Below are 26,941 nucleotides of genomic sequence, written 5' to 3'. Positions count from 1 at the left end.
CTTCCTTTAGTACAGGAGACTATGTACAATTCCCTTACTCTTACTCTGAGCCGTGCGATCCTTGGAAGCTTTTTTGTTTAGATTTTTAAAGCACTTTTTTCCTTGCTGGTCCGTTTTTTATTATTTTAAAACCACTGGTTTTAAGTATCCAGGTGCCTAAAGTGACTTTTATTTATCCCTAGTAACTTGATAACTTCACAGCCCCCCCCAAAAAGAGTCATCCTTTGGGTCCCCTCATCCCCAAATAAGTTTATAGTGATATAAGTTAGGCTCAGAAGAGTCTTTCTGTCCATCTAGCACAAGATTGGTCTCTAGGGCGGCAGTTATACTGCTGAACTAAGAGAAAAGAAAAACGTTAACTAGGGAATTTATTCCAATTTGTATGTGAAAAAAATGCCCAAAACGTAAATGGAGCATAAGTTAAATATCTGAAATGACTGACACTGATTCTTTAAAAGTTTCTGGCCTCTGCATAATTCCTGGAGATTGATCCAATCCAATCTTCTATAGTACATGTAAAAACCTCTGGTCTGTTCCTGAGAAAACATTTTTTATCTACTCCTACAGTTCAAATGAAAAGGGACACGGTGGCTCAGTGGCTAAGACGCTGTGCTTGTCGATCAGAAAGGTTGGCAGTTCGGCAGTTCAAATTCCCTAGCGTCACGTAACAGAGTGAGCTCCCATTACTTGTCCCAGCTTCTGTCAACCTAGCAGTTTGAAAGCACGTAAAAATGCAAGTAAAAAAATAGGAACTACCTTTGGTGGGAAAGTAACAGCATTCAGTGCCCCTTCAGCGTTTAGTCATGCTGGCCACATGACCATGGAGACATCTTTGGACTTTGAAAAGGAGATGAGCACCGCCCACTAGAGTCAGGAACAACTAGCGCATATGTGTAAGGGGAACCTTTACCTTTACAGTTCAAATGAATTGTTCTGAATTTTTTTTTTCCTGTTACACGTTTTGCATCTCCTGATTGTCACCCTAAAGGAGAGCTTGATCACTGGGTGCCCCTGTAGAGCCTACATGCTTAAGTGAAGAGGCTTTGTCTGTAGGGATTTAATTTTGTGTTTCCTGAGGGGAGATGAGTTCCCTACATGCCTGGAGGACTCCTTTTGAAAAGGAGACCAGGGAACGTTCAGCCGAGTAGACGCAATTTTCCTTCAGTTAGTTTTGGAGTTTGTCACTTCTTTGAGGTCCAAAGGAACACCTGTCAATCAACAACTGAATCAGAGAATATGGCATGCTTGGCCGGTGCCCACAGTCTACTCATTATGACTCAGAGGCTGAGCTGGCAGTCGTGGAAGGAATGTACTGAAAGGGCACCTTGGTATTCCCAGATCTATGTGTAAGTCTTTTGTTGGTTGGCTGTCAGAGTCAGTCAGGCACCCACAGAGATTCCAGGATGGATGTTTGCTGGCTTGCTGGCAGGACCCTGATTCTAGCAGTAGAAGGGACTGTTGTCCAGTCTCCTACCCACACTGCTGTGAACCTCTAGCCTGCACTGCCACTCCAACACTAGCTTCAGCCAGGAAATGTGTGAAAGGCTAGGCCTGTGAGAGCCTTGGAAGTATGCAGAGGAAAAGGAAGTTGCCAGCTGCTTCTATAAGCACTTCTCAATAGCCTTCATGGAACACTGTTCCTTCCTTTTAGGCCTAAGCTTCTTCTGGACCTCTGACCTGGATCGTTGATGTCACCCTGCCCTCCAAGCTTCTGCCTACCAGCTTATCCTTTCTTCACACTGTGGGGTTGGAGCACTGATATCAAACTGGGGTTTTGGCATTTTCCCTTCCTGCAAGAATGCTGTCCTCAACTACAGCAGCTTGGGTGTGTTTGTGTGTGTACACAAAGGTTTCCTTGTGTTGGTGTCCATGTGTGCATTTCAGTTAAATGTATACAGGACAGCAATCATTACATCATTCTTCCCTGTTGTTATATCTGCTCCCCACCTTCCTGCCCATCCCAAGACATTCTCCGCATTCTTCATCCTTGAATGGGTCTGTGGAGACTTCAAGCAAGGGGTTGAAGACAAAACCGGAACTTGGCATAAATAAATAATTTCTCCTTTACTAAGACCTACTTTGTGGAGGGCTCCAATGGGCCTCGGAGATCGGAACAGTGCTCCTCCTCCATCATCTCTTGTACCAGATCGTCCAGCTGTTCATAAAAATTGCTATTTTCCTGCATGATCAGATTCACTATGAACTCTCCTTTGATTCTCTGGCCCATAATAGTCCCTTGAATACGCTAGTGGATACAAATGCTCCCTTACCATTTTTATCTGACACTGTGGCCACATAGTGACAGAGCCTCATGTGTGGTGTACTTAATGTAGTGATATCTTCAGGGCTTCTGTCATCTTTTGGGGTCAGAAGCAAGAGAGACAGAATAGAATTAGAGTAGAGCAGAGCAGAGCAGAGCAGAACAGAACAGAACAGAACAGAACAGAATTCTTTATTGGCCAAGGGTGATTGGACACACAAGGAATTTGTCTTTGGTCGGAAACAAGCTGGGAAACAAGTGCAAATCTCCCTATTCAGGAATTAAACCATGCCTCCCCCCTTACCTTTTGGGAATAGGATGAAACAGTGCTTTCCAATTCTGTCTCATTTGTTCAGTGGGAAGGTGGTGCCTGCAGAAGCCAGAGCCGAGCAGAAAAACACTCAAAATTCTTATCGTGTCTCTGGTTATTTTGGATTGTCCTTGTGCTTGTTGTCCCAAGCAGTTATTTCTAGCAGAGGCTCCTGTATTCTGTCTTGTTCACTCGTTTGTGACCTTTTGGAGAAGGACAGTACTTTTTAAATAGTTGCTACCAGAATTAGGCAAGACTCAAAAGAGGATGGTGGGGTTCAGTTATTTTTTGGGGGGGTGGTCTTGGCAGAAGAGATCCCCTGTTTTGGCACCTGAAGTAAGAAATTGAAAGAGTAATTATCCACTTTAAATTGTTCACCATGATAATGTGCTGCTTTTCATGATACCATCATGTCATAATCTGTCTACTGCCTGGCTGTCAAACATTACTATAATTACTACTAATATTTTCCACAATAGGCTGCAAGTAGGGAAGAATAACATATACACATTGATCTCAATGTTAATTATTTCATTTTATTTTTTCTGGAAGGAAAGAAAGAATCTAGATGTGGGAACTCTGAGATGGATAAAAATATTTGGAGTATCTGGTGTGGATCTTGGATACACTCTTCCCTGGGAAAAAAACCTTATTCAGTGCTTCAGTAATGGCCACTTTGTGCCCCTGCCTTGGTCAATCACTGATGATACTCAGAGGAACATGCACACATATACACAATCTGGCATGAATATTTTTGGCCCTCCTCCTTTTTTGGACATGCTGGGTGCTGAGTTATTTTGAGTGAATTCCTGTTTATTTTTACCATCTCTCTCTCCCTCTCCTTCTCATTCCACCCACCCCCTCTTTCTTCCAGTCTCCCGCATGGCCTAGCCTTCCTGCCGCTAACTATCCTCTTCCCTAACCCTGTTGTGTAGTGTGAGGATGAAGTAGTAGGAATTCCTTGCAGAAAATGCTTCAAGAACTCCAGGATTGGCTGGAGGTAGGGACTTCCTTCTCCAACCAATCAGGAAAAGTAAAATACCCATAGCTCAAGCAGTCATAAAAGGCAATAAAGAGGGACAAGGAAACAGTGTAATCCAACAGCTATGTAGTAGGATCCCTTACAATGCAACAGGCAAATTTGTACTTTCTCTAGATATGCAGTTGCATGAAGATTTAAAAAAATAAATGCTATGGATCAAACAGTTGTGTCGACATGTAACTAGGGGTGAAATGCTACCGGTTCAGTCTGGTTTGCCCGAAACGGTATTAAAAAATGCTACCAGTTTGCCCGAACCGGTATTAAAAAAAAATGCTACCAGTTTGGGCAAACCGGTAATTCAAACAATTGCGCAGCATAGCTGATCATCGGAATTACCAGTTCAGCTGAACTGGTAGCATTTTTTTTTACTACCGGTTTGGGTAGTGATCAGCTGTGCAAAGTGAACCGGTAGCAAAGCGGACCAGTAACCCACTTCAGAGCATTTCAACTCTGCATGTAACCATTTCTAAATAAATAGGAAATTCAGTGTAATTCCAAGATAAACTCAATTTCCTTCATACCCATCTGGATTCTGGATGATGACTTCATGGACATTTTTAGCAGTAATGCCCAAATGACTTGTAGCCTTCCTTTGGATATTCTTTCAATTACTCTGCTGTTTTGAGTTTTCTTGGAGGTTCCCTACTAATTAGGCCTGACCCTTCTCAGTCTGTTTTAGATGATCCCAAAGCCTGCTAGCTGCTGCCTCCTGCAGTGATGCTTTCCAAATACTATTTATTAACTCTATTTATCCAGCCTTGCCCTTAACATCATTTTTCTTCTGTCATTTGACATCTACACCTTGCCATGCATTTCTGAACAGAAGGTGTATTTTGGGGGTTCCTTGCTGTCTCTAACTCTGCTCCTGTGAACGAGCAAAGAAGAATTCAGGTTAGCCATTCTAGGGACAGGAGAGAATTCTTTAGAAATTGTAAGGTTTGCTTGCATGGCATTGCCAGCTAATGGTTATTGACTATCCTTTGTTAACATTGTTAATAGTCAGATAGGATTGACTGATCTTTTCTCACTGGACCGTCTGGGGTTTAACAAACATTTAATGTCCTTGAGAACTCTGCCAAATCCAGATTGGGAATTGGAGCAGAGAGAAAAATTGACTTCAGATTTCCAATTTGATGCTAGAAAGTCATTTGAGAGTGGTAGCTGGAGCTGGCAGAAACTGGAGATGAAGTGAGAAAGGAGAGGAGAACCTTCCCTAGTAGCTGCTGGAGTCCTCAAGACAAATGAGAGTATAGAAGCCTTCATAATATCAAAGGAATGAAGGAAAAAAGGAAAGAAAAAGGAGAGAGGGAAGATAAGGAAGGAAGGAAGGAAGGAATGCAGAATGCAGAGAAAAGCAACAAAGATGATTAGGGGGCTAGAGGCTATAACATATGAAGAATGTTTGCAGGAATTGGGAATGTCTCGACCAGGGATGTCAATCTTGTGCCCTGCAGGCCGGATGCATCATGTGCTGGCCCTGCCCTCGCCTGGTTCAGCGAACAGGGAAGAGGCCCTGATACATTATGTGATGCCACCATGACGACATGAGTTTGACACCCATGGTTTAGACTGGGGGGTGTCAAACTGAAGGCCCGGGGGCCGGTCCCCTCTAGGGTTATTGGTAGTATGACTCCCAGAGTTGTAGGAAACTGCAGTATGAATAACATTTGGATGGTATCGAATGGGGAAATCTATGGTTAAACAGCCCTGGATAGGAAACGTGTATTTAGGATTTACCGCATTTTTCAGAGTATAAGACGCACCGGAGTATAAGATGCACTAAGGTTTTGAAGAGGCAAATTTAAAAAAAAGTTTTTGCACTCTGCAAACCTCCCAAAAACGGACCCTTTTTTTCTTCAAAAAAAGGGCATGGATAGCCTTTAGGAGCCTTGCAGAGTGCTCCTGGGGGATGGGGGGGGGGAAATTGAGCAAAAATGCTCCGTGTTTCGCTCATTTCTGCCCTCCCCAGCCCCCAGGAGCTCTCTGAAAGCCTCCTAAAAGCTATGCACAGCTAGTTTGGTGAAGGGGGTGGGGTTTTGAGAGGCAAAAAATGCTGTATTTAGTGTATAAGACGCACCCAGATTTTCAGCCTCTTTTCTGAAGGAAAAAGGTGCGTCTTATACTCTGAAAAATACGGTGTTTATATTTCTGTTTTGCAGTTGTTCCTTGAAATGTAAGCAGGACATGGGGAAACCCATGTCCCTAAAACTCCCCTGTCCCTAAAGTCATTCCCTCCGCAACATACCACACACAGAGAGACTCTGTTAATGTTATTCCTGGAACTCTGGACAGAACCAGGACAGCTTTCCCTGCATCTCATTTTCCTTCTCACTGAGGAAGAAAGAGACACAGGCGAAGCAGGTGCCACCCAGTGTGTTCACCAATAAGATTCTGCTGGGAGACTTAAGGCAGAGCTGTCCAGCTGCCCTTAGTGGAGAAGATACATGTTAGAAGCAGCAACATGTCTTGTTAAACTAGCGAAGAAGACTCTCCATAAACTCTTCCATAAAACAGTAGGTGAGATCTGTGGTGCGACTCCAGTGATATCACACAAGGTGATATCACCTAGCCTGGAATCCACCCCAGTTGACTTGGAGGGATTGAATCTGAGCCTTTGATGAAATCTAATCTGTCTCTCTGTTCTTTTTTGGGGGGGGGGGACGAAAAGCATTTTTAGATGGTCCAACTTCATAGCTCAGCTTTAAAGAAAACTCAAGCCCACCTGCTTCCTCCCAAATTAATGAAGACTTTGCTGCGTTGGCAATGTTGTGGATTCCATTGATAAGCTTTTCTTAAGCACTCAGGCCTGCTTGTGGCTCAAATGTAAGCTTTTGGAGATGGCCTTTGCTCAGGAGAATTTGTGGAAACATTTTACATCTCTCTGTTTTGTTTTTCCTGCAAGAAAATATTGAATGGGGAATTTGTTGAGCTTGTCTTGTCAGTGCTGTGAGATAAACTTGATTAAGAAACCAATTCCTCTGGAAGATCTACTTATACTTGATTGAGATAGTTTATAGCAGTGGTGGGTTGCAAATCCTGTTCCAACCGGTACAGTTGGAACGGAGCTGGGAGTATCCTCATGGAGGTATGCTGCGTGAGCGCAGCGCGAGTGTAGCGCGCACATGCGTTCAAGCACCTCTGCGACGCTCCGTGATGTTCCAGCTGCTCTGCAGAGCATCGCACAGGCGCTGTACGCACCATGCGCCTGCGCGGAAGCACAGAAGCCTTTAAACTCTGGTAAGGAGCTCGGGTGGGCGGGTGGCCCTCCGGAGCACCGTACCGGAACGGTATCTGGTGTTCCCGGCTGGCTCCGGTACGCCCGTACCGGGGCGTACCGCCTACAACCTACCACTGGTTTATAGTAACAGAACCTGTAAGTCTGATTGTTTTACCTTTCCTCTCTCTTGTATCTTACCAAATAGCCCATTCCCCATTGGGTCAAAAAAGCAATGGGAGTGAAAGCAACATCTAACTTCTGGCTGGGTTGCCCATTGAGTTTCTTTGTGGGAATATGGCAGGGATATCAGAAAGCTTCCTTTCCCTTCCTAGCAATCAGGTAAGTCGCTGCTGCTGGGTGGGGGAGGAAGCAAGGGTTTCTTAGACTGGCTGGGAAACTGTTATGGAACATTTTAAGTGAAGATGACATAACCATAGCAGAAGCAGAGCAGCAGCCAGTAACTCTGAAGCAGCCACAACCTCCCCAAATTTCATTATCTCAGGAGTCATGGGTCCTAGATTTTAGACACATTCTGTAAGTTAGCCCATTTGAGGTACCTTAGTTAAAAAATTGTTGCCCTATCATACACTGTTTTCACTTACTGAAAGGTCATGACAAGGAGAGTATCAGCATTCAGAGTAACACACTCATTGAAAGGAGAACTCTGAGACAGGTAGATTCCTCAAATAACATGTTTATTGGATACATCATACCAGCACAGCTGGTGAAAACCAACTATAAAGGTTCCTGCAGTTTTCACCTAATTAAAAAAGTAAAACTTCCCCATCCCTGGTGTCATCAGTCACAATGTCCAATGAACATAGCTGGCAGGCTCCTCTCCTCCTTCACCAGCCACCTGTTACGATGACCTTGGTTCCCACAGGAAAACGTTTTCTTTTGACTGTTAGCTGAAGTATCTACTTCCCTCCTCCCTTCCCTCTCTCAGGCTTCGTGGCAACTATGAGGCAGGACAAGATGGCTTCAGCCAGGTTCACTTCAGAGTTGACAAGAGAGTTTTAGTAGCATATAAATTGAATCAGGGAAGATCCAGCTGGCGTCTCTTCTTAGTACTATCTTCTTTCCCAGGGTTTGCTTCTGCCCTTGTTGTTTTTGTAATGGTTTTGAATATTTTCCTACAAGGCCATGTCTCTCTGCACATCTGGATTTTTCCTTCTTTTGGCATTTAGCTGAGATTTAATTAGTGTACTGAATTTTATCTAGTGTGAAATGTTAACTGGAATTTGTTGGTTGAAAAACTACCTGATACAACTAATTCCACCTTAACTTTTTCTATTTTTAAAAAGAGGTGATTCCTTCTCCATCAGCATGAAACACATAAGAAACAGAGAAAGCGCCTACTGGGAAATCAGCCTGTCAGAATCTATGAAAAGGGGAGAATTGTGTTCCACTGTGAAGAAATTGGCAGCCAGACACTTTCCATTAAATTCTTATAACATTGTCATGACTTCTAGCGATTTCCTCTATTCCAGGAAATCAGTATTTTAGCTAAACATTTGTTTTTGTTTCCTTTGGTTAATTATCTGAAAGCATATTTAGTACTGAATATTTCTGTGTCTTTGAAATTTCTCATTTTGCATTGAGCTTTCCTGAAAGTGTGACTTGATTGTTGTATCTCTTGGCTTGATGTGGTTTTGATTAAGCAAACAGTTTGATGTCATGCGAGAAAATTAGGCTGATTTTTCCACCTGCTTTTTGAGCGTTATTCTTAACTAGCTATCCAGATTTAAGAGTGTTCTTGCAGAACACGACAATTCATGATTGTCCCAATAGTGGTTTTTGCAAGCAGAGTTCCCTTTTACAGATGAGAAGTAAAGTTGGGTTATATTGTGTGTTTAGGTTATTTGAATTGATTCAAGATTAAGGTGGGCTTTGTAGGGAGATTTCTGAGTTTATATTTTATCCAAAAGCTTGTGTAGATTGTGTAAACCCTACCATCTATGTGAAAGAGAGAACTCTTGGTCCCTGGATAACGTCTTCTGCAGAAGTGATATTTCAGCCAGTTCGCACCGGTTCAGGCGAACCAGTAGGGAAAATTTGACCTGGTTTGCTGAACCAGTAACAACCTCTGGCTGGCCCGCTCATGCCTGCCTGGGCACTGTGGTTGTCGTTCACCCCGCTCACCCGCCCATCTGCTCGATGTTACTCATGTAGAGTTGGCCATACCCACTCAGTCACATGACCCCCCCCACCAAGCCATACCTACCAAGCCACGCCCACAGAACCGGTAGTAAAAAAAAAAAGAATCCCACCCCTAGTTTTCTGGCTTGTGAAAGGCAATATGTCAGAAAGGGGAGGGAGAGTGAAACAAAGCAAGGTTTGGCTCAGAATCTTATCTAAGTTTGCAAACCATTGCTAATAAAATATAAAAAACAGCTACCTCTCCTCTGCTATGTTTTTTGAAGAAGCACATTTAAGGTTACAGATCTGTATGCATTTATTTGAAAGAAGGCTGTGAGAAGCTTTCAGGGGTTGGGTGGAAGTATTTGTATTATACTTCAAGGCCTGTAGGAGGAGCCTTGATCGATCAGTTCAGATGTCTTACCAGGTGATTTTGACAATACAGGTAGTCTTCAATTTATGACCACAATTGAGCTCAACATTTCTGTTGCTAAGTGAAGCATTTGTTAAGTGAATTATTGCAGTTAAGTTGGTGTCATAGTTGTTAAATGAATGTGGCTTCCCCATTGACTTTGCTTGTCAGAAGAGTCACAAAAGGGGATCATATGATCCCAGGACATTGCAATCATCATGATCGTCATAATTATAAATCAGTTGCCAAGCATCTGAATTTTGATCATATGACCATGGGGATGCTGCAACGGTCGTAAGTGTGAAAAATGGTCATAAGTCACTTTTCCAGTGCCATTGTAACTTTGTCATGCTCCAGATCTATATTGTGAGTTCTTCCTTTTCTTCATCTCAAGGTAACTTACCAAAGTTTAAGCAGACTGTCCTTCCTAGCCCTAACTATTAATATTGTATGATACAAAGGAAGATCTAGGTTATGCAATCCTGGTCCGCTTAAAGACGTTTCCACACATATGTAAGTATGAAAGGATGCAAAAATGATGAAATGAACATCATGATATCACAGTGCAAACCCCAACGTCATGCATTTGTCCTAATGCTGGATGAACATATGTAAACCATGTGTCTTCTGTCACGTGCTCCAGTTTGAACGCAGCTGTAGATATCTAGTCAGCTGTAAGAGAGAACTCAGCCAGTTTAGTTCTGGCTCAATTACAGTAAAACTAGTTTCTTTTTTTCTTAAATGCATGACTCAGTTGTGGATGGCCCAGTTTTGCAGTTGCAACCATTCCTGCCTTGTCATGGTTCCTGAGCTTCAGGTTTCTGGGAGAAAGATGGCTTGATGGCCATCTTTCAACCCCCCCCCAAGGAACTCGGTGGTCATGTGACTGTGTGGGTGTGGTCAACTCAATGTTACTCATGTCGATGGGTGCTTCATCTTAGCTGTTACAATGTAGTAAGGGTTAATGGAGAGGCAGTTTCTGTAAGCAGGGCAATAAAGATTAGCTAGAAACAACACCAGAATGTTTCCTTCCTGCCTTCCTTACAGGATTAGCCCTGTAAAGTGGGAAAAAACCCAAAATTAGATTTCTTCCAACAAACAGTTCTTGGAACTGCTTAAAAAGTTAACAATCGGTTCTCCCGAATAGGTGCAAACTGGCTGAATCCTACCACTGGCTTGGACTGAAAGCAATGACTTTTGCTCAGTATTTTTAGCATTGGAAGGGTGGCAGGTTTGACAATGAACTTTTGAGGGATTATAGAAGTGATGGTAGATGGAACCCACGTTACTACTATGCAGATTCAGGTTATGCCATGAGTTCTTCAAATTGCCTTTTTTCTCCAAGTAAAGAACCCATATTTCCAATTTCTAATCTATGGTTTGGAAATGCCCACAAAGTTACAATGCTGGGCTTCTTGAAACGTAACCATTTTCCCCCTGCAATGATTTTCTATTTCATTTGGTGACTTCCAGTCTAATGAAATGAACCCATATGAATGTCCATGTGTTGAGAGAGAGAGGGTGGGTGGGTTTTGTGGGTTTGCTCTTTTTGCAGAGAACAAATCTGAGATGTTTCTGAGATTTGTGGGCACTTCTGTGTGGTGTGTGCATAATTGTAAAGGGAAAGCTACAGTTGGGTTTATTGTTTCTCCTTGGGACTTCTGCAAAACTCCTGTAGTTCTAGAGATACCTGAATCTTCTCTAAAATGTGTATGAAATAAGAACAAGAGAGATTTTGTTTCAGATCTCAAAATCCAACAATCTCCTCTATTCCTATGTCACCTGCTGCTGAGCAATAGTGCTCCTTATGAAGATTTTACTTATGAAGATATTTTATGCATACGGACCTCCCAAGCTCCATTTTAGCTGGCAGAGGATTGCAGGAGGCTGTCGAAGCCGGAAACGGAGCTCAGGAGCCCGTTTTCGCTGGCAGAGGCACCGTGGGCAGCCACAGGTGCCTCCGACATGAGTGACATTGAGCAGGCCACACTCACCCTGGCCCCCTGAGGTCAAACACAACCCTGATGCAGCCCTCAATGAAGTTGAGTTTGACACCCCTGGTTTAGTGTGTCAGGCTGTATGAATTACCCACTCCCTATGGAGGTGACTTATCCCTGTGTGGCAACAGCTGCAGCATTACCAATGTCTTAGTAAAAGAAGGGGTGTGGCCATTTTCAATTCCTCCCACTTGCTGGAAAGGAGGCTGGGAAGCTATCATTTTCACTCAGGGTGGGGTGAGGGATGATTAAACATCTGCAGTGGGCCAAGCAGGTTGAACTTCACTATAGAAAGAGATTAGTCACCTAAACCTAATTTTTTTCTGTACCAAAAAGGGAACAAAAATGTAGAAGAGAATAGAAAGACAGTGAAGCTCTTGTTCTTCTAGAGTTGGCTAAGATTTTGTCTTTGTTTCAGCAGTTTCAGCCTCCATCAACCCTTGTATTCTGATGACCCAGCTGGCACTCAGGCTAATAATTAACTCCTATCTATGTCCTGTAGCATTCTGATTTTCTCCTTTTCTCATTTAAGAGTGACATACAAACAAGAACAAGGTAGCTTATCCATATTTTATTGAATGGCTGCATCCACACAAGATACTGAATCACAAACAAACCTGCCATGTCATTATGGCTTCACACAAATGTGTGAACCCAGCCTGCGTGAACAAATAAATAGCACTAATAGGAAATGTAATCGTTTGGAAAAGAAAGGGATGCCGCGAATGTGATTCAGCATGGGAACTCTTAACTTTGTGGGTGAAATTTTGTCTTGGGTGGGCAAAAATACAGCTGTTTTGGTCAGGAATGCAAGCATGAAATGGGTTGTGGTGGCTGTTCCAAGTGGCATCATGCCCCTCATTAGGAATACTGGTTGCTGGAGGGAAAGGACAGCTGTGATGGAGATGGAGAAACAGGTGACATGTGGTCAGGAGCTGAAGTGGGCCCTGTATCTGCTTTAGGCAAAACAGTATGAACACTCTCCCCCCTTCCCCCCAGCTGTCCACTGCCTCCTCCCCCCCCTATATGTGCTCCTGACAAAAATGCCTAGGATAGGATTTATTCTCTCTTTAACTAATTGATCTTTTCAGAACGCACATTAATGTCAGAAGGGGGAATACTCAAGGTCGCAGCGGCTTAGCGTGAAGGGGAAAGGAGACTATCAGCTTTTGCCAACTCAGCAAAAAAAAAAAAAAAAATCTGCTTCCCAAGTGTGATTTCAGCCCTCCTTATTTACCTCTCTCACATCTTTGTATCCATCACAATAATAATTTCTTCCTCCTGTACATCCATGCAAAAGGTTTTTTATTTTTTATTTAATTTTTTACAAATATATCAAATCAATGTGTGAACAGTATGGTACCTGGGTGTCATACATTCTAATACAAGTAAAACTGATAAAGTTAAATCATAATTATTACATTCAACCAACTTATGTTTATCTAATAATAATACACCTTTACATTAGGTGGCAATCAATGGTTATTCAATTATTCCATGTTTTCTCTTGTTGTTACTTTTATTTTATTATATAAAAATGTATACACTAATATTCCCCTTTATTTCTATCACTTATTCTAGCTTCAGTCCTGTCACCCTTTATTAAGAGGCTTTTTCTTTCTATCCTATCTGATTTCTACTCATGCCATCCACCTAAAAAAAGAAAAGAGAGAGAGAAATGAAAAACAAATCAGAACAACAAAGAGAAGAAATCATCTATCCATCCGTCTCATTTTTTTTAACCATAATTCAACCTTTCTCTTATTTTCTTTCAATCCTGCAGATCCGTGGCTTTCCTTTAGTTCCAGTCCTCCGTTTTCTCTTTTTATTGATGCTTCTTTTTGCATTAATCTGTTTCCATTATGCAGTACTTTTTTTCCTTCTTAAAAACCAACACTTTAGTTTGTTTATACAACTGACTATCTGCTTTTCGTTTTCGTTATTAAAAATAATCCAGTGTAATAGGATGCAAGATGCAAAGAATAAAACCGTGAAGAAGATACTTGGCAAAATTATAAGAGGTTTATGAAACCATTTTATGAAACAGCAGGACTGCAAAGGACCAAGGTGCTAGCCCACATTCAATGAAGGGCTTGACTGAATAATCCAATGCTTCCCTTAGTGTGCCGCAGCTGTCCAGATGCAGAGCACTCAGTAAAGAGCTCACATGATCTCCCATCTTTGCTCCTTCCCATCTTCTTTCAGTCCCTCTAACTTTCTCCTCCATTTCTTTCAGGCTGTTGGTGGGAGCGCCACAGGCTACTGCTTTGCCCGATCAACAGGCCCAAAGAACCGGTGGCTTATATGCCTGTCCTTTGACCTACGAAACTAAGGACTGTGAGCGTGTGTCCATTGATGAGGGAGGTATGGAACAGTATGGTTAAATGGAGATGAAAATGAACTCTTCCTTCCACATAGCAACCTTCCTTCTCTGATTTGGATCAGGCTTAAACTGGAGTCAGTTCGGAATCTGGGTTGTCTGCAATCAGAATGGGACAACGTGCCATGTAGCTAACTCGCTGTGGTCATATCTCCATGGCCAACTTGCTGCAAGGCAACTCTCCATGGGAGATCTTGCTGTGGAACAATGCATGCAGGATACCTCAAAGATTTTACACTGGAAATCATGGAAATAATGTTGAAGAAACAGTGGCAGATAACACTTATCGTGACTGCAGTGTGTTACCCTGTTGGCGGAAGTGAAATGGCCTCAGCACTTTGGCTATGGCAAGTGTCCCTTTCTGATCGCAGACTACCCAGATTGGCAAGACAACCCTGTGATAAGATGACTGCACCAGATTGGCTGCAGTGACATGGCAGGGGTGAGCTGGCTGTGGTGAGATGGTCACGCCGAATTGGCTGTGGCAAGTTGTCCTAAACCCATCTGTGATTCCTGCTGAGTTTACTAAAGGGGTAAGCATATAATTTTTTCCAGTGCAGGGCCTGTGACCCAAAACACATGATAATTAAATGTTAAACATGCAGAAGGTCTCAGTTGCCAGCCGCTAGTTAAACATACACTATATTGCCAAAAGTATTCGCTCACCCATCCAAATAATCAGAAGCAGTTGTGAGCAAATACTTTTGGCAATATAGTGTAAGTCACTTCACCAACTATTGTCTTCTAAATACATTGGATTTCACTTCCCTTGGCCATCTATCTAGGTCAGGGGTGTCAAACTGGTGGCCCACAGGACGGATGCATCATGTGTAGGCCAAGCCCACTCCAGCTCTGTGAAGGGGAAAAAAATTATGAAATGTCATGTGACCGCATTGTGATGTCACAAGTTTGACACCTGTAATCTAGGTGTTGGGAAGGTGGGATCAACACACCAGGAGACTATTATCGCGGTGGGAAACATAGCTGTTTGCAGGATTGAAAGCTTTTATCAAAATGACAAAAGCAGGACCTCCTCAACATGATACAAGCTCTACCATTTTTGTATGAAGTCATGACACATGTAGAAAAGGGGTGGGACTTGCATCACAGTAGGAAATGGGTGTCAAACTCCCAGCATCACATTGCCGTCACGTGACGTTTTGCGATGTTTTTTTCTTTTGTGGAGCTGGAGTGGGCGTGGTCTGTGTGTGACGCATCTGGCCTACAGGCCGCCAATTTGACTCCCCAACAGTATAGGACTGTGATGGTGAACCTATGGCACACGTGCCACAGGTGGCACACAGAGCCATATTTGCTGGCACGCCAGCCGTCAGCTCCAGCGTGCATGTGGGTGCCGGCCAGCTGATTTTCCGCCCTTCCGGAGGGCCAGGGGATGCTGTTTTTGCCTTCTCCAGGCTTTAGGAAAGCCTCCGGAGGCTGGGGAAAGCAAAAAATGCCCCCAATGGGCCAACCGGAAGTTCGGAAATGATCAGTTTTCGGCTTCCGGGGGAGGCCGTTGTCACTCTCCCTAGGCTTCAGAAAGGCCTCAGGAGCCCGGGGGGGGGGGGTCGCACGCACATGTGCAAGGAGGTCATGTACACATGCGCAGGTGGGCGGGGAGGATTTCATTGGTGCATGCGTGCAATAGTGCGATTTTGGTATGCCATAAGAAAAAGATTCACCATCACTGGTATAGGACAATGCTGCTTTGTCATCTGCCCTCTTGACTTCTCTCTGTCCATAAATGATTCTGTTGGGAAGCATAGTTAAAATATGTGATTTCCAGAGAAGCCAACATGATTGAAACTTGGCAATTTGCATTTCTTTAAAAGGAAAAGGCTGAGCTGCATTAGACTCAGTATGTGCTCTCGGGGGCAATTCCTTGCTGATCTGTGTTACTCATGAGGCAAGGATGAAGAACGGTCATGGAGCTGATGATTGGTCCCGATTGGGCACCTTTCCAGCATAGAACCTTGTCCTACTTCCTCATTCTGATTTCTCATTGTTATTGTCAAAAATGTTCCCCGATGGGCACATTCCCCTGCAGTGACAGAGGGGAGTTTTTGCAGTTGTCTTAAGTGCAGCTGTAACTTGAAGTGGAGCAAGGAGGCTGGGAGGGAGATTAACTTTTTATCCTATGCTGCAGACATGGTCAAAATTGCTCCTGTTAAAGTCCTTAGAACTTATGGAAGAACAGATACTTACACATTTTCCTCTGTCTAGCTAATAAAAGCTTTGGTGGAATCGGATACAGAAGAGAGTTAAAGCCCCATTTCTGTAACTGTGATCCAATTCAGAGCCACACAGCTACTTTCAATTCAAGAAATTGAGATTGTTTAATGAGTAGTGCTGTGTGTATCTCCCTCTGTGTTTATTTTTTTTTGCCAAGGAAGAACTAAAGGAAAATGCTGCCTAATCAGTTTAATTTTAGCCTAAGGATATATCCTCATGTCTTCCTAAACGTGGCACCTCTTCCAGATTTAAGATTTTCCTCCTCTCTTTTTGCTGGGGATGCAATATATCGCACTTCATTGATGATATAGTCGGGAAGAAACCTGTCTAGATCCTATTGGCTGCTCAAGATAGCCCTCTTTGGTCATTGGAAACTACCCTCCTTGGCCATTAAAGTATCATGGGTTTTTTTGTCAGCTCATAGATTAAAAAAGCATTTTAAAACCACTATCTGTCTGTACCTTAGCCACTTTTCTATTTGTTGTATCATATAAAACAGAGGTGTCAAACTCATGCCGTCATGTGATGTATCACGACTCCCCCACCTTTGCTAAAATGGGTGGGCATGGACAGCACAGGACACATGCAGCTCAAGTTTGACACCCGTGATATAAAGCAAAGATCAAGTCTTCTGTAGAGCAAGTTTGACACCCCTGATATAAAGCAAAGATCAAGCCCCAGTAACAAAGGATTAAATAATTGCAATAGCAATAGCACTTAGACTTATATACCGCTTCACAGTGGTTTACAGCCCTCTCTAAGCGGTTTATAGAGCCAGCCTTTTGCCCCCCCCCCCAACAATCTGAGTCCTCATTTTACCCACCTCAGAAGGATGGAAGTCTGAGTCAACCTTGAGCCTGGTGAGATTTGAACTGCCAACTTGCAGGCAGCCGGCAGTCAGCAGAAGTAGCCTGCAGTACTGCACTCTAACCACTGCGCCACCATGGAAGAAATAATCTTCCTTCCTTAATATCTCTCCATTTCTTTCCCACTTTGCAGTTGACCTGAAGAAGGAGAGCAAGGAGAACCAGTGGTTGGGTGTTACTGTCAACAGCCAAGGCCCCGGAGGAAAGATTGTGGTCAGTGGCCATGACTGGATGGGTGGGTGGTCATTCTGTTTAACCTCTTTGGTTCTGGCCAAGTAACCTAACAGGGTCCAGCCTGGCATAGCTAAATTGCATAAATCTGAATTTATGAGGAGGCAGCATGCTCAGCTATGAGGAAAGAGACGTGGATTGGGGGAAATGGAGAAACCCGAAGATTTCAAATGGGTTGGATTGGTGAAGAGTGAAGTTGGGGAAGATAAAATTAGAAAGAAAGCTTTTCTTTGCTGTGTTCACAGAAGTAAAATTGTGCTTAGTATTCTGGATGAAAGGAAACTCCTTTACACTGCAATCACCTTTCACACTTGTTGAATAAAATCATGTAAACATATTATAACACTGTGTTCTGACTACAGAAAAAATTGTATAGCTGAAACTGGAGTCCACAGGGAAGGTTAAAGAAACCTACCTACTTGGTAGCATTCGTACAACTCAAGCCATCTAATATAAAGATGTGTTGTCTTCCTAGAAATGCTTGAAAATAACTTAACACATGCTAAGAAAACCTTTTCCCAGCCTAATACTGTTGAGATATTTTCGAAGAATCTTTAACCAGGCTAACTTTCTGGACCTAAGATTTCAACACACTACATGGACATTATGCTGGGAAAGCTGGAATATGAGTACTGTATATGGCTGATTTTTAAAAAGTGGAGCAGGATTGGTCTGTTATTATTTGAAAGAGAATACTAGGGAAAACCAGGGATGTAAGCTAGACTGAGAGGTTTTTTAAAAATACAACATGACAATTGTAAAACATGTCTAGGTTGTTGTCAGGGAAAAAAAAATCCATGAAGTTATAGATATGTCAAGTTTGAGTCCAAAAAAATTACAACTCATTTGAAATAACTACCCGCATGAATATTGACTGTGAGGGGGACAGTTTAGAATAATAATAATAATAAATCCTTATGCCAATAATTCTTGGTTAATTTGGGTGGCTATTGAAATTAAATAAATAAATTCTTCACTACGTATAGAAACGGGCTGTCAGGTCTTCCTTTTGCACTGATTTAATAATATTAATAGGGAGAATTCATACAGTATATCGGGGCGTCCAAGGCTCGTCCGAGGAGTTTCATGGACTATTGTTTATGCTTAGATTTATATATTTATTTACTTAAATGGCCACCTATCCCATATAATGACTCTAGGTGGCTCACAACCAGGGGCGAAATTCAGCAGGTTCTGACAGGTTCTGGAGAACCGGTAACAGAGATTTTGAGTAGTTTGGAGAACCGGCAAATGCCACCTCTGGCTGGCCCCAGGAGTGGGAAGGGAATGAGGATTTTGCAGTATTCTTTCCCTACCACGCCCACCAAGCCACGCCCACAGAACTGGTAGTAAAAAAAAATGAATTTCACCATTGCTCAGAACAACCATAAAACAGAGTGAAAACCAAAGATACTCTTCCCAAACCCTGTTTGGATTATGTTTTCCTACATAAAAGTTTGGGGTGGCTACTCTGTGGTGAGAAATGCATCTTTTGAACCTCACTGGTGAACAGGGCCTGACTTATAGACTTCAGCTTTCAACTCCATCAATTACCGGATAATTTATAGAGCATCCATGGTTTATAGAGCACATTTTTCAAGTATAGTTCTAACGTACCTGCCACAGTCCTAGAAAGACGTTGGCTTATGGCATACCTCCCATTCATAGCCTGAAGTGGTACCTTCCAGGAACTAATACATATCATTTTTATTCATGTTTAAATCCATTCACACAGTGACAAATTTGTCACATGTATTTCACCAGTGATGTCCATGAAGTGAGTCTGAATATATAGTACACACCACTCTAGTCATGAGGTGTGGGCTAAGGTGTATGTGATACTTTGGGCCTCCTGAGCAATTGTAGGGAAAGAAAATGCAATTTTCTAGCGCTTTCTATTTGTGTTTCTATCCATCCGTCAATCAATGAAAATAGCATTAGCTTTTCCATCACTGAATCAATCTCAGAGCGAGTGTTAGGCATTGTCAACTTGTCAAAACGTTTAAATCTTGTCTTGAAATTATCACTGTTATCTGTTTACCTGTAATTCACATTTGGACTATTAGTTGATAATTATTGTGCCTTGCTTTGGAGCTTCCCTACCTCTAGATAAAGTTACCTCAGAAATATGGTTAAAACCCTTATTAAAGCTCTTACCCAGTGCTTAGGCACTGCAAAAGAGGGCCTTATGTCCCAATCCCCATTCATAGCCTGAAATGGTACATTCCAGGGAAGTCCATGAACTCTCCTATGCCTTCTTCTACAACCAAAGTATGTGCAGAGAGTCTAGAGGTCACCCATACTTTCTAACCCTCTCTGCCCTGTCTCTTTTCTCCTCCCATGAATCCCAGACCTGCGCTCACTTATATGAAACACGCAACCGTGTGAACGAATCTCTGGAGACGAGGCACGTGATTGGCCGTTGTTACGTACTCAGCGAAGGGCTGCAAGTGGCCGATGAACTGGATGGTGGCGAGTGGAAATTCTGTCAAGGGCGCGAACAGGGGCACGAACGCTTTGGCTACTGCCAGCAGGGAATAGCCACGGGCTTCACTGCAGATAGACATTACATCCTCTTTGGGGCACCTGGCACATACAACTGGAAGGGTAAGCCTTTGCTTTCAACAAAGAATATTATTAAGTCAGGTAGCCCCGACCCACATCTCGGCAGGCAGCTCAATCATACCGTACCCCCCATTTGAAGCTGCAGATATTCTTCCCCAAACAAATAGGATGGCTGTGGGTACCATTTATGCCCTCATCAGTTGGTACCCGAATCTGGGAATATGTCCTCCTAAGTGACTTATAGGACGCCCATCGAGGGGGGCGGTTTACGTATTTTCTATCCTGAATGGCACTGGGTGGGTGTATCTCCTAGCTCCGTGATGGCAAACCTATGGCACCCAGAGCCATATTTGCTGGTACGGCAGTCCTCAGCTCTGGTTGGGTCGTTGGGCTGTTTTTCACCCTCCCCAGGCTCCCCAGGAAGCCTCTGGAGCCTAGAGAGGGTGAAAAACAGGCCCAATGGGTCAACTGGAATTTCATTTCCCGTGGGCCTGTTTTTTGCCCTCCCCAGGCTCCAGAGGCTTTCCTGAAGTCTAGGGAGGACAAAACCGGCTTCCTCTGACTCCCCACAGGGGGAGGCCCTTTTCGCCCTCCCCAGGCTTCAGGAAAGCCTCTGGAGCCTGGGGAGGGTGAAAATCCCCCTTGGGGTTCATGCACGCATGTGTGGGAGTTGTTTGTGCATGCACAGGTGGGTGGGTGCATGCATGGAATAGTGCGCATACATACAGTTTTGGCACACTTTTAGAAAAAGGTTAGCCATCACTGTCATAGCCCTCCGATTTTACAGGGATTGTGTGGAGGGTTTTGAAATCTAATGCATTGCCTCTGGAGGATCTGACCTCCCCAACATGACCAGTACTGGCAGGAGTATTCTGCTGTGCCAGAAAGAGCAGATCATGGGCACAATTACCACAGCACAGCACAACACAGCTGCTGCAAAGACAGGCTAAGCCCCAGGATCTTTGATGGAACCAATGGGCTTGTGACAAGCAAATCTAAGGCTTGGTGTCCCTGGGAAATGCTCATTGTGTCTTCTGCTCTTTGCTCCCAGCATTATTCCAGAGGGCAACCTCGTTTTAAGCCTTTGCCTAGATCCTCCCTGTAGATTTGATAACCAGCCGTGGCCTCTTCAGTCACCCCTACAGAAGGGCAAATCTGAACAACACTCTTGTTTTCCTACTATCCTGTGAGGCTGGCCATTTTCTCCAATCTCTCCCTCACTCTGCCCATCATTAACAGGTGTTTGGTTTGGCAGGGACCATACGGGCAGAGCTGAGTGTCTTGGATTTCAGTCACTACGACGATGGGCCGTATGAAGCCGGGGGAGAAAAGGACCAGGACCCCTCGCTCATCCCCTTGCCAGCTCACAGCTACCTCGGTACGGGGTTGTGCCCAGCAGGCGGAACACTACAGAGCAATCAGACAGGCCATCACAGGGCAGGGTGCTTGGGGGTGGGTGGGTGAGAAGCGAAATATTCACCCAGGGAGAATTAAAGTCTGGCTATAAACGTTATCCCAAACTCAGTCTTGATTGGAAGAGTAAATTTCACTTGTAACAAGCTGCTATAGTGTTCTTTGGACCTGGGCAATTATATCTGGGAAGCAGAACAATAGGATCTGCAACAATATGTGCCCTGGGTTGTAACTGGGGCGATAGTGTGTGAGCACAACCCAAGCCCTGGAAATCTCCTGACTCCTGCCCAATGCTCTGTGGTGTTTCCCTGCCTGGGCGCCGAACTTTCTCATTCTGCTAACCATCTCTCTCCTCTCTCTCTCTCTCCTTCCATTGGCCTTGCAGGGATATTGTTTGTGACAAACATTGATAGCTCAGACCCTGATCAGTTGGTCTATAAAACGCCAGATACCAGCGAACGGGTCCCCGGGACTGTTGGAGACGTAGCCCAGAATAGCTACTTAGGTTTGTAAGGTGTTGGTGTGCCCGTCTTCGTGATTTCTGCCTCTTCCTCCCCACTATTATTTTTAGCTAGTTTCTGTTGTTTTCCCCTTCTGTTGTGTTTTGTCATTCCCCACCCTTCTCCGCCTCCTCCAAATATATGGCAATCAAATTCTCAAGTCCTGCTACTTTCAACCAGCAGAGGGCATCAGTCCCAGCTCCTGCTGCAGCTCTAACTGTAAAAGAACAGGAATCTTTATCATGGTTTTTTTTAAAAAAACAGGCTGCTGTAACAGGGAGCATTTGGCTAAGGATAGGGGTTCCCGGAAAAGCAATACAGTAAATAGCTTAATAATGACTGTTCAGCTTTCTCAGTGCAGCCTGTTTCAATAGGCTGTTTCACGAACATGGGCATCAAGAATATCACACCTAAAAAGTGGAAGGTTTTTTTCTTTTAAAGCTACGTTGGAAAAGAGTTAGTAGAGAAATGCCGCATTATTTTGGTCTGCTTCCAAATGCATATTGGATATTCTGGAGTTTAAGGAGCATAAACCACTGGGCTCAAAATACATTATGAAATGTATCTACATCTGCATGCTTCCATTCTATGTCGCATATGCTTTATGTCAGAGCATTTGGCATTGTGTGTGTGTAAGTGCATGTGAGGTGTGAGAGAGACAGGTATGTGACCAGGTGCATATGTATGTGTGTGTTTGTGTGTGTGGGGAGAATGTAATCGGTCGCATTCATGGAAAAGTTAAAAAAAATCAAGATAGCAGCTATGACTATGTGAATGCCCGTCTGTTTTTTACATGTGCCACATATGCACTGTATGTAAAAAATGCCAGGGATTAATTCTCATAGTTGTGGCTGCCATCTTGACTTTTTTTGGCATCTCCCCTCCATCCTATGGACTTCCTGGATGTGATCATCTGGAACATGCAATCGTTCCAGCCTGCTAATTTTCAGTTGTTGTGGACCCTATCTTTCAGCCGACATACATACCCCGGGAGTCACCAAGGTGGAGAGTCATGGCAGGACGTTCTGAAAGGTTGGATGAAACCTATAATAGGCACATGGAACATGAGCACAATGATTCTGCCCTCCTATCATTACCATTAACTCCCAGACAGATCAGAGTGAAAACATCTCCTCTGTCTGGTGGAGCTGCCTCACCCGTAGGACTGCTGGGACCTCACCTTGACTTAGTGAGAAGTCTTTGCAGGATTGGGGTCTGCTAATCAGTTGCTCCTGACTCCAGTTGAGCTGCCAGGTGGGGCTATTTAGGGACATGGTGTGTCAGGCGTGAACAACCAGACCTACAAGTGCAGAGTTCAAGCTAGTTACTTTTTAATGTTCTCCCAACAATGCGGTGGCTCAGCGATTAAGATGCTGGGCTTGTCACCTGGAAAGCCAGCAGCCCAGGTTCGAGACCTGAGCCTCACGTGATGAGGTGAGCTCCTGTCCTTGCCTTAGCTCCTACCAACCTAGTAATTTGAAAGCATGCAAATGCAAGTAGGTAAATAGGTACCACTTTGGAGGGACGGTAACAGCACTCTGTGATGTCATGTAGGCCACATGACTGCAGAAGTGTCTTCGGACAGCACTGGCTCAATGGCCTTGAAACAGATGAGCCCCACCCCCTATAGTCACAAGGGCTAATGGAATAAAATCTGCATGGATTTCTTTACCTTTTTACTTACATTAGAGGAATTTCCCCAGGCTGGTAGCTCTCCCTTGGGAACAATTTGATAAGACTCCAAGGAACTTTGGGGACAGGGGAGGAGGTCAGTCCTAACCCTTTTGTAGTTGCACAGAGACTCCAAGCTAACTCCGTGCTTGATCCCTCCTCCTTGTCAAGCTGGTGCTTCTCAGCTGGTGTAGAGAAGGTTGGCAATTCTGGATGAGTAGTTCTTGAACATAAGGACGCAGTGGCTCAGTGGCTAAGACTCTGAGCTTGTCAATCAGAAAGGTCTGCAGTTCAGCACTTCGAATCCCTAGTGCTGCGTAACAGAGTGAGCTCCCGTTACTTGTCCCAGCTTCTGCCAACCTAGCAGTTCAAAAGCACGGAAAAACGCAAGTAGAAAAATAGGGACCACCTTGGGTGGGAAGGTAACAGCGCTCCATGCACCTTCGGTGTTTAGTCATGCCATCCACATGATCATGGAGACGTCTTTGGACAGCGCTGGCTGTTTGGCTTTGAAACGGAGATGAGCACCACCCCCTAGAGTCGGGAACGACTAGCACATATGTGCAAGGGGAACCTTTACCTTTACTTAGTTCTTGAACCCAGGAACTGGCCTTGACTCTAGGGGTGGTTTGGGTGGTATTCTTCCTACAAAGCTATATGCAGATATTCAGGATGCTCTTTGGCTTCGGATTGTTGCTGGAACTGCATGTGCTGCCAGTGACTAGAAGCACCAGGGCGCAGGTTTAGCTGCAAATCATCTCTGGCTGTTTCCAGATGGAGCTAATCTGATTTTATAGTGCACCTGCTGCTCCCACGTTGGATGACTGTAATGTTCCCTATGTGACAATCCTTATTAGTTGGTTCAGAGCACTGATGGGCAGTAGGGGGCTTGGAAATGGGTGCAGATGAGTCCTGTTCTGAGAGCTCGGTACTGATTGCAGGTAGAATACTGCAATCTCAATTTTTCATGTGCTAGTGCTATTTATCATTGGAGCATGTGGGCCATCAGGCCTTCTCTATATCAGTACCAATCCTTTGGGAAAAAACATCCAAGGGGTCTGAATCTGGGTTGTTTTTTTTTAGAAAACAACTAAAGACTTCCATACGTTCTTACTGCATTTTTAGAGTGTATTTTATATGCTTTATATAAAATGCCTACTTGTTTCCCTTGGCAGCCTTAAGACTTGAGTGGCCCTATCCAAGTTGATATATAAATTTCTATGTTTTTGATAACAGTATTTAAGGCGATTTTTAATGCCATTTAGTTCCTGATTTTATGGTTGGAAACTAACCTGAGTGCTGTGAAGTGGTATGGCAAAATGTTAATAAACACATAAGAAAGATGCATTTCTCTACTTGGAGCCAAACGAAATGGGTGGCCAGGTGCCTCAGATAAGATGTCTTCCTGTCTGCCAAGAAATTAAAAGATACTTGCTCCTAGGGAGGAAAACTATGGCAAATCTAGACAGCATACTAAAAAGCAGAGACATCACCCTGCCAACAAAAAATGCGTATAGTCAAGGTTATGGTTTTCCCAGTTGCAATGTATGACTGTGAAAATTGGACCATAAGGAAGACTCAGCGCCCAAGAAGTGAGGCCTTTGAACTATGGTGCTGGAGAAGACTCCTGCAAGTCCCTTGGACTGCAAGGCGACCAAACCGGTCAGTCCTAGAGGAGATCAACCCTGGCTGCTCTTTAGAAGGCCAGATCCTGAAGATGAAACTCAAATACTTTGGCCACCAAATGAGAAGGAAGGACTCACTGGAGAAGAGCCTAATGCTGGGAAAGATTGAGGGCAAAAGAAGAAGGAGACGACAGAGAATGAGGTGGCTTGATGGAGTCACTGAAGCAGTAGGCGTGAGTTTAAATGGACTCCGTGGGATGGTAGAGGACAGGAAGGCCTGGTGGAACGTCATCCATGGGGTTGCGATGGATCGGACACAACTTTGCAACTAACAACAACACGTTTAGGAGTTAAGGCACTGATTTTGGGACAGTCTATCTGTGATCCAGCAGAAACTGATGTCAACGGCAACTACTGATCTTGTAAAATAGGAATTCACCATTTTGATCAGTATTTCGCCCCCTTTGCAGCTAAAGGCATTTTAAATATTTTTTGAAACTGAAGTCTACGGTGGTCTGACAAAGTAAAATGAAGGACCCATTTTCTGGCTCCCTTTTGCCCCGTATCCACTACAGAGAGATAAGTAAGTAACATCATTAGTGATAGAAGACAAACCCAGCTCTCTTCTAGCACTGGGCTTGTTACCTAGTTGGGTAATGAAACATCTGTAAGAAGACAACCAAGGTTAGAGAGCACCAAAGACTATCCCATAGCTACAAATAGTCTCTTCTATTGGTAATACTTTTTTTTTGTGCTATATTTTGAATACAGTCATCAGTTTAGTATGACTATTTCTCCCTCAGCTGTCTCAATCATGGGGATATATTACATAATATTCTGTTGTTGGGATCATCTTCTGGTGAAGTAGACCTTAGGCCCAAAATTTTATGCTACAACAAAATTCCTAGACTTTTAAGTTGCCACCAGATCATGCTATGTATTCCATTTCCAGATGAATCTGGATGCAGGCTCTTTCCTGGGAATTAGATGAAAAGATAAATTTCTCTTGGATTCTAGAATAGAAAACTTGGTCTTCTGGGAGATTACCAGGGCATGTATTTCAAGGAGCTTTTGCATTCCCGATCAAGAGCTGTTACTCAAGCCAAAAATGCTCTTAGTCCCTTAGGAGTGGGAAATGACAACAGACAAAAGGCCAAGAGAGACTCTAATCAGACTGCAGAGCCTATGAAGTTTGCCTGCCATTTTCAGAATGGAATGTTTTTTGTGTTAAAAAGAGGTTTTCCCTCTCTAAGTTATCCTCTTCTCTGGCTCCTGTAGCATAAAAGCAACTTCTTTTTTCCCCCTCCCGGGTCCTTAAGATGTTGTGTTTCCTGCTGTTCTAATTTTAAAGTATTGATTTCCCTTTTTTCCCCAAACAGTCTTTATGACGGATGCATTCTGGCATGCTTGGTGGGAAGGGAGACAAAACTAGGGAAATCCAGCAATCTCTTTCCTTTTAATTTTTTTTATTAGGTTATAAATTATTATAAAATGCAAAATACAAACGTAAATAAAAGAGCAGTGGAAGGGATGGGGAAGGGGGAGAGAGAAGTGAGGAAGGGTAGGGAAAAGAAAAGAAAAAGAAGCATTGACTTCGACTCTCTCTGTTGCAGTAGAATAAGGCATTAACATCAAATCTCAACTTTTTGTTTTTCCATAATAATAAGAACAAGTCATATCTATAAAAATCTTACCAATGTAATCTGTAAAACCCAAAATTAAAATTACATTCTTTTCCACATCAAGCACAAAATTCAGAAGCGGTTTCCATGTGGAAACAAAAGTACTTGTGGTTTTTTCTTTTTCTTTAACCAGAATAGTCAGTGTTGCCATTTCAGCCAATTCCATCAACTTCTGCATCCATTCTTCCATGGTAGCTATCAAAGTGGCTTTCCATTTTGGGCATACTTGCTGCTGTCAACATGTCAAGTAGCAAAGTTCCAATTTTTTTCTCCAGTTCTTTTTCCATTAGTCTCAAAAGGTAAAATTCTGATTTCATGTCTATCTCCATTTTCAGGATTTTCTGTATTAAATTATGAATCACACTGAATCCACTATAGATGACAAAAAGTCCCTTCTTT

General features: G+C 43.5%; 1 protein-coding gene across 6 annotated transcripts in view; it reads left to right on the top strand.

Moving 5' to 3' along the window:
• The window catches only part of ITGA7 (integrin subunit alpha 7), a 63,274-nt gene that overhangs the window by 10,598 nt on the left and 25,735 nt on the right, over positions 1 to 26,941 (top strand). For 3 of the 6 annotated variants that reach the window (XM_087710301.1, XM_087710299.1, XM_087710302.1), the window contains exons 2-5: positions 13,614 to 13,741; positions 16,989 to 17,068; positions 19,438 to 19,693; positions 20,907 to 21,029. In XM_087710301.1, the coding sequence (XP_087566427.1) occupies positions 13,614 to 13,741; positions 16,989 to 17,068; positions 19,438 to 19,693; positions 20,907 to 21,029 (587 nt within the window). Of the gene's footprint in view, positions 1 to 13,613; positions 13,742 to 16,988; positions 17,091 to 19,437; positions 19,694 to 20,906; positions 21,030 to 21,449; positions 21,570 to 26,941 lie in introns of those variants that run through there. The other 3 variants (XM_087710303.1, XM_087710300.1, XM_014074272.2) reach the window with 3 other exon arrangements.

Source organism: Thamnophis sirtalis, unplaced genomic scaffold, assembly GCF_051295495.1.
Source record: "Thamnophis sirtalis isolate CommonGarterSnake01/CBP01778 unplaced genomic scaffold, rThaSir2_p1.2 scaffold_3, whole genome shotgun sequence".
Classification (NCBI taxonomy): domain Eukaryota; kingdom Metazoa; phylum Chordata; class Lepidosauria; order Squamata; family Natricidae; genus Thamnophis; species Thamnophis sirtalis.
This window is presented reverse-complemented; position numbering and strand designations above follow the sequence as displayed.